Here is an 8,734-nt window from a genome sequence, read left to right on the forward strand (position 1 = left end):
TTTCTCTTGCATATCAATACCTACATAATAGCCTGATTGTTTACTGAACTTGTTGTCATAATCACTATTGCTCTTTTAATGATACAAATGATCAAAAGAAACATTTTACTATGCAGCAGGTGTAGACAGTAATAGACTGGATGCTTTGAAAATACACTCCTTCTAATGTCATAAGTAAAGTACATGAAAATATTTAAGAAATTATAGCTTTAGATAACTTTGCAAATTATAAAGTTTCTTTCTTCTAATAACCTGGAATACAGAATATATTGGTTTTTTTATCCAGCTTTTTTCCTATTTATTTACCTTTTCGCTTAAACTGTTGAGGTCATGGCTTTGTGTTTGCAGCGTAGATACTGACATATCTAATTCAGGTACATGTGAATTTTAAGGAGATTACTTCGGTGGATATATTTGCCTGGATGTGCTTCTATGCATGCTGTGGATAAGGCATGGCTTTTATTTTTCTTGCCTCTCTTTTCCTCGCATTCACTCTTTTCCTGTGTACTTTCCCCTTGCTTTGTAAGCACATCTACTGCAACCATTTGACGAGGCTTGAAAGTCTTTCAAAGTCTATTTTACTGTTCAAACTACTATTAAGTCAGTTTCCATTCAACTTGAAGTGTTCAATCTCTGCCTATTTCGTACTTTGGACTTAAATTTTGCATTACTTAGGTAAGAAAAATACAGGTAGAGGGTAAGCTAATCAGAAAAGATTTAACCGAAGCATTTCTAAATTTTGATTTTCCTTCTAGAGTTGGTCAGCTACTTCTCTTCTCATCAGTGTCAAGATGATCCACACCAACACCACCACTTTCCACCCAGACACCTTTTTTCTTGTAGGCATCCCGGGGCTGGAGGCTTTCCATGGATGGATTTCCCTGCCTTTCTGCTCTGTTTACTTAATGGCTCTGCTGGGCAATGCTACAATTCTGTTGGTCATCTGGTCTGACCATACACTGAGGGAGCCTATGTTCTATTTTCTCTCCATCTTATCAGCTATAGATCTAGCACTGTCTACGTCTTCAGTGCCTCGAATGTTAGGTATCTTCTGGTTTGATGCACACGAAGTCAGTTTTGGATCCTGTGTGGCCCAGATGTTTCTGATACACACCTTCACGGGCATGGAGTCTGCGGTCTTGTTGGCCATGGCCTTCGACCGCTATGTGGCCATCTGTGCACCGTTGCATTATACAACCACTCTGACACCCCGGGTGTTGGCAGGCATTGGTGTGGGTATCGTAATGCGCCCAATCCTGCTCATGTTACCCATTGTGTACTTAACCCATCGCCTGCCTTTCTGTGATGCTCGAATTATTGCCCACTCCTATTGTGAGCACATGGGCATTGCCAAATTAGCCTGTGCTAACATTCGCATCAATGCTATATATGGGCTCTTTGTGGCTTCTTTTCTCATTTTGGATGTGGTCCTGGTTGGAATCTCCTATGCTTACATTCTCCATGCAGTGTTCTGCCTTCCATCTCGAGATGCTCGTCATAAAGCACTAAGCACATGTGGTTCACATGTGGGAGTCATGTGTGTTTTCTATACACCATCACTTTTCTCCTTCCTCACCCACCGATTTGGCAAAAAGATCCCCCATTACATCCACATTCTTGTTGCGAATCTGTACGTGGTCATCCCACCTGCCCTCAACCCTATTATCTATGGTGTGAGAACCAAGCAGATTCGTGACTATGTGGTCCATGCTTTCATGTCAAAATAAGGGGTCTTTTTTCTTTAGCACTGGAGGACATGAATATCCCTGAAGTGGCCAATTTTAACTGTTTTCCAGATGACTAGCTTGTAGATGTTCCTCATGTCACATGAATTTATACATCCTGAATTAACAAACTTTGCAGAGTACTCTTATGTCTTAACTCTGCTTGTTGCCTCTTGTATTTGTGTTGAGCTTTGGCGTCTACTGCAGTAGTCCAAATCATCCCAATTGAACTCTTTTCTGTTTTAACTGTGGCAATGAAGTGAAAACTCCATGGCTCTGCATTAGAAATAGGGTAATATTTCACCTGGAACTACTTATTTCAACTCCTTTGATATTTTTGAAGAATAACCCCCAAATTCAAGTGAAAAATGGGGAAGGTTTTGCTAAATTTCTTAAATATAATGGAAGTTATTTTCACTTATCTGAGGATATCACTGAGATATTGTACTTTTACAAATATTTATTCTTTCTTTTCCATTTCAGCATCCTTCCCTTTGCATTTCATAAAAATCTGTATGCACCAGGTGCCCTCATTGTGCAAAGTACTCTGTTTTTGTAAAAGAGTGGAGTCACTGAAAAATAATACTTGTGTAAAGGAATGAAAATTGGTTTATGAGTTTGAGTGCATAGAATTTTAGTGCTATGATTTGAAATTGTGTTTAGTAATTCTCTCTCTATTTCCCCATTTTTCTGTTTTTCTCTGTGTGTGTGTCTTTGTGTCTCTGACCCTCTTTCTATGTGTGTGTGTGCATTTTTAACGTATTTCAGCAACCTGCAATATTTTGCACTATTTTTTCCTCCACAAAGATCTTTTTATCTGTGGGATGAAATAGAAATCCCAACTTCAGATATTGACATTTTTCAAAAGCAGATGATTCCCAGACAATTTTAAGATAAAAAAAAAACTTTCAATGTTGGTCACTTAGTAGGATTATCTTGGTGTTCCTTCACATATTTAGGGGAGTCTTATAAAGACACATTACTACCAGTACTCTAGAATCAGTGGCAATTTTTAATTATTTTTCTTGTATTTGCTGTTGGTGGAAACTTTTGTGAATGAAAATATATAAATAGAATATAAGAATGAGTGTACAGAAGGCTAAGTAGTAATTATCACTTAGCATGTAGATTATATAATCCTAAAAATAAGTAATTTTCTGGTGCAATTACATTGATTACTAAAGATTTTTTCATGATTCATCAATATATAAAATAGATTAATTATATTTTCAGTAAGAATCATAAAATAGAGAATCCACAAAAATTTCAGGGTGGACTTAACAGATGATAGCATAAGTAATATTCAAAAATGTTTATTTTTAGTGTTTATTTCCTATATTCTTAAAGATTTTTTTCTTTTTCTCTTGGAGATGCAGATGAACTTGGTGAATTTTGCATGAGCTTTTTATTCACAAATATATTTAGTAACATTATTTCAAGTGTTTCTTGGGGGGATTGCATTTCTTTTAATGCACCTCGAATGTAATGGTATTTCAGATTAGACCTAGATCAAAAATTAAGTTTACATTGATATTTATTTGTGTTTAAAATTGATTTTCAATCTCCATGAAATATATAATAACCCCTCTTCTAGTAGCATCCAGAATTATCAACTGCATTCCACAGAAAAACTAAATTCCTGATGTCTATTCCAGGGAGATTTTCTACACACAGTATTTCCAATGGATCTGACCAGACACATAAGTAGTCACTTTTAAATAACGACGTTTCTTACTAAAACTTTACAACCTTATTTTAATGGTCTAATACTATGTGATAAAATTCTTCATTGTCTCAAGGGTCATATTTCCATAGTCTGCAATAAAAATAAAAATAAGATTCAATGGCTAAAACATTGGAAATACTTTGCTAAGTACAGTTTTCTCTGACTTTTAGCCTTTAAAAAGCCCACAGAAGGAAACTTAGTAATAAAACTAATGATGGTCAGATTTCTAAACCACAAACATTTTTGCTACTGTCTTTATTCACATGGTCAAATTGTGTTTTTAAAATGAAATATTCGCATACAGATACTAAAATAGATGGTTGTTTAATGTAAGACATAGTACTCCAATATAATATCTCATAGTGAAATTGGAATTTAAATGTAGAAGACGTGGTTATAACAGTACAAAGGAATATTTTATAATGTTTTAGGAAACAAAGAAAACATACATCTTGGTGTAAAACTTTGCATTTGTGGTAAAAGTGTATAACTCATTAAAGTTCAGGGCTTGAAAACTTCCAACTCTATCAGTAAGAATTCAAAGCTCCTTTCCTTATTATGAGTAAAACACACAAATCATGACTGCACAAGTGCAGAAGCAGGGTTGGATTTCTAAGTCTAGAAAAATGCTCAGTATAATTTGAGTTATATGAAATACTCATTTTACTATATTTTGAAATAGATTCTTACTGTTACTTATGTTATACGCTAAAATATTAGGTGAGATAATGTATTAATAAACCTAGAAAAACCTATAGAACATTTTTAAGTACCATAATTACTATTAGTACATGTATAGTACATGTTAATACACTCCAACTGCTAAGTGATACATAATTACATTTATAGCTTTTTAAGAGTTATGTTATATTTTGTAATCTCTGGGAAGAAATATATGACATCATTTTTAGTATGATGAAAATTATTTCAATAAAGTCTACCAAATGTACATTGGTATGTGTTGCCAATATGGAACCATTCAATCAATATTGTGACTTGATATTAAATTTGCACAAACTCTGCAATAATTACCAGTAAAGATGGAGAATTTAGTGCAGTATTAAAGAAGAGTGGGAGCTAAGTATCTGTCAGATTTTCTAAACTGTCTGAAGCAAAAGAAAGTACTAAGACATCAGTGGCATAACTGTACTGCTGGTGTGTAATGGTTCGTTGAAGGGAATAGTTAATGATAAAGTTTTTTTAAAAATTTTGACCAATTTTGCATGCTTGTATCTGGTAATCTGAGCCACTTATGTGACAACAACAATTTGCAGTATAACAACCATTGATGAATTCCTACAATCCTGTCTCGTGACACTATGTATTATCTCTAATGTTTGTTTAAGCTATTATTTTCTTATTGCCTTTAATGATTTGATCAACCTTTTATTCTTACATCTGGTAATCTGAGCAACTTTGTTGAAGATAACAATATGTAATATAACAACCACTGTTAATCCCTACCATTTGGTGTGAGACCCCATATCACTTTTAATGTCCTTGCTTTGCTTTGTTTGTATCTTGCTGTTGTTCTTTTTTTTGGTACTATTTTCTTTCAAATAAAAAAAATAAAAAAATAAATTATATGAGCTGAATTGATTTTGAAGAATACAAAATAAGTTTAAGTTTTCATAAAAATTTTCATTGGGAAATCACTGTATTGTAACATTTTGAAACTCTTGAAATCAACTGCTCTAGAAGTAATTCATCTTATGAAAGCCACAACCTTAGCATCATGTACTTGTACAAGTGAAAGTTTACTTTGTATTAAATTTTTAGGGAAGATTTTACTAAAGATATTGGGGTTAAGCTGTGTAGAAGCATTGACTGGTTCTCACTCAAAACTAAATTCATTTACTAGGATAATGAAATAATGTAACCATAGCATTTCAGGAAAAGTGAGAGGAATACTTCCCTTGGTTTATTTTTGAAACTTTGAGGTATGAGCTTAACCACATGAGGTACATTCTATTTTTTTTTTTTTATTTTATGGAAAAAAAGGTAAAACAAAATTTCATGACAAACTGATAGGAGAATAGCAATAGTTAATACATTGCATATTATCTTTAAAGTAGTTACTCAGAATACAAGATATAGGCATAAAAATTCTCCAAATCATATTAGCATGAACTTTTGTTTTCAGTGAACTGAGACACTAGTAGTATATCTAACTCATATTTTTTCTCTTTTCCCTTTCTTCCTTTCCCCTTTACCCCACCTTAGTTCCTTTTTCCTTTTGAACAATCTCTTTCCATTTCACAATATCTGTTCAAGATGTTAGCACTCATTTACTCTTTCACTTTCTCACACCAGAGAGGTAATATGATTTCAAATTATGCTTTGATGTGAACCTGCCAACAGCTGCTGACTTGTGCCAGTCTGAATCTGCCCTCATTGCTTGATTATTCTAATGTTCATTTTGGTCAGTTGTGAGGAATGTGACTTTTTTATGGACCCATTGTTTTGTCATGCAGACATTTTCTCCTCTGGGCCTCATGATTACACACAGACACTAAATTAAAATAAAGTAACGTTACAGCTTCAGAAGTATGAACTTTCTGGTAAAGTCTAATTTGAAATTTTTCCATTTCTTGTCACAGTGCTGAGAATATTGTTTATGTTCATTGTATCATCATCATCTGATAACTGGGTGAATACTGTATTCACAAGTATTTTCTGGATAAACACTGTGAATTAGTCTTCTCCAGGAGAATGGCTTAGAATAAAATGTAATTGAATTGTGTACAGTGAAGTACTAGGAGCTGTTTCACTGCAGAAGGTCATGCTCAAATGTCCATGTAATTCACTATGGAGTCCTGGCTGAAGGAACAATTGCTGCCTAGGGTCTAGACTTCACCTGAAAATTCATAGGGAAACTAAGTTTCAGGCAAACTTTATTATCAGACATATGTATATATATCTTCATCATTTCTGCTAAGATTGAATAGAGGTTAAACTTAATTGCTTCAACTTGATTGGCTTGGGAGCTGCCCAGGGGACTATTGCAGCATACTTTTGGATGTTTCCGGGTGGGTCATGGGAGCATGACCTTGGGTACTATACCTGATCCCTTGCCATTGTTGTCCTCTCTGCTTCAAGGCAGAGGAAACAGCTTTTCTCTTCCAGACTGCCATGATTTTCCAGCTGTGGGGCCAGCCCATTTCAGACTGAATCCTATGACACCACAAGCCAAACTAAGTCCCTCTGTCTTTAAATTATGGGTGTCAGGTCCTGTATCTCTGAGATAAAAAGCTAATACAAATTCCACTGATCAAGGGAATAAACAATGTTAAGTTCTACATGCTAGTTAAAATGATTTATAGGTTTAATGCTATCCTGAGCAAACTTCTAATATCAATTTCCATAAAATTAGTGAAAACAATGCTAAAAGTCATATAAAACTATAAAAGATCCCTAGTAGCTAAATAAATCTAGACAGTAACAAAGCTATAGGTATCATACTTCCTAATTTGAACTATGTTACAAAATTGTAGTAATCACAATATGGCACTGGTATGTTTGTAAATGTTACCTGAGGCTTGAGGATCCCAAGTTTGAGTCTCACCTGGGCAATATCTAGAGATCTTAACTCAAAATTTTAAAAATAAAAAAGAAAAGAAATAAAAAGGTCTAATGTGTAATTCTGCATAAGGTCTCTAATTTTAATCCCTAGTACCCCTCAAAAAAATTGAACTCCATACAAACAGACACTTAGACTCCTCTAACACAATCGAAACTCCAGAAATAATCAACTAAGTTTGGCAAACCCACCAAAAAGGTACGACTGGGGAAATTGACAATCATTTCAATAAAATTATGTTAGGAAATGTGTATATCCACAAGGAACATCATGGAATTGGACAGCTGTATTACAATTCCTAAAGAAAAATCACCTGAAAATATATTAAAAGATCATATAAGTCTTCAAACCATGAAACTTCTAGAAGAAAACAGGATAATCTTCCTTGAAATTGATCTTGGAATTTATCTCTTGAATGACATGGAAAATGCACAGTAACAAAACTATAAATAAAGAAATAAGACTACAGAAAAACCAAAACCTTTTGCATAGCATTCAACAAAATTAAAAACTGAGAGAAAGATATCTGATAAGATGTTAATATCTAAGTATATAAGGAATTCATTCAGCTCAATGGAGAAAAAAAACACATTTAGAGCATAAATTTCTATTGTTATCTCAACGAAGTTGTTCAGATTACCAGATGGAAGAATGCAAGATTGATCAAACAATTAAAGAGAATAAAATGTAATACAACAACTATTGTTAATTCCTATCATTTTGTCTTGAAATTCTCTATTTTTTATTGTTTTGTGTTGTTTTGTTTTTGTCTTTGTTGTTATTTTGTTATTGTTCTTTTCTTTTGAAAATAAAAAGTGAATAAATATCTAAATCATACTACAACAAACACGGGTAACCTTGAAAATATTATGCATAAAATAATCAGAAAAAAAAAGATAGTGTATGATTCCATTTGTGTGGAAATCTAGAAAAAGAATATCATGGAAATAGGAAATACAGGCATAAAGAGTTGGGAGAATGGAGAAATGGTAAATTATTGTTTAAGGGGCAGAGCTTCTGCTTGTGTTAAGGGCAAGTCTTGGAAATAGTGATGGTTTCACAACATTGTTAAATTCATTGGACCTTAAAAATAGCACTCTGGATTTCATATTTAGATGTTATATATGTACAATACATAGAAATATATACAACAAATAGAAATATTTTATGTATTATAACTGTATACATATAGTTGCATAACACAATAAATACAAAACAGATAGCACAGTAGAAAATATAGATTTTTGAAAATCCTAACACAGGAGAACAAGCTTGAATAGTTCTCCAACATTAGACAAATTTTCCTTTCAAACTTTATACCAACAAGTTGTACCTAGGAATAGGCTGTAGGGGTGAGGAGGGAGACTTGGAAGGACTATGATGATAATTTAGCTGACAATGTAATCTGCTTAATTAAAAAGTATTCTATGTTCCTTCTTTCAAGGCAGGTTCTTAGGTGGTAGTAAGTTTGAGCTCTACTTTGTTTTATGATTTTAGGAAGAAAGGTAATCAGATTTGCATTCACGTTAAGCTTTGGAAAATTGTAAAATTCAAGCACTGATATTCATGTGAACTAAAGGCCTGAAATAGCTGTACCGAATTCCTTCTGGTAATTGATATGGTTTAATAACAACAGCAATGACAACAAGAAGATATAGCTAACAAGGTAGCACAAAAGTAGAAAGAATTTATGAATTTTTGAAA

At 33.4% G+C, this 8,734-nt stretch overlaps 1 protein-coding gene across 1 annotated transcript; it reads left to right on the forward strand.

Moving 5' to 3' along the window:
* Positions 1–785: 785 nt before the first annotated feature.
* On the forward strand, positions 786–1,727 carry LOC102028407 (olfactory receptor 52J3-like). The gene has a single exon (XM_005380479.2). The coding sequence runs from the start codon at positions 792–794 to the stop codon at positions 1,725–1,727; it is 936 nt and encodes a 311-aa protein (XP_005380536.1). The 5' UTR covers positions 786–791.
* Positions 1,728–8,734: the final 7,007 nt, after the last annotated feature.

The sequence above is a fragment of the Chinchilla lanigera genome, unplaced genomic scaffold, assembly GCF_000276665.1.
Source record: "Chinchilla lanigera isolate Chin_1 unplaced genomic scaffold, ChiLan1.0 scaffold00013, whole genome shotgun sequence".
NCBI classification, from domain to species: Eukaryota; Metazoa; Chordata; class Mammalia; order Rodentia; family Chinchillidae; genus Chinchilla; species Chinchilla lanigera.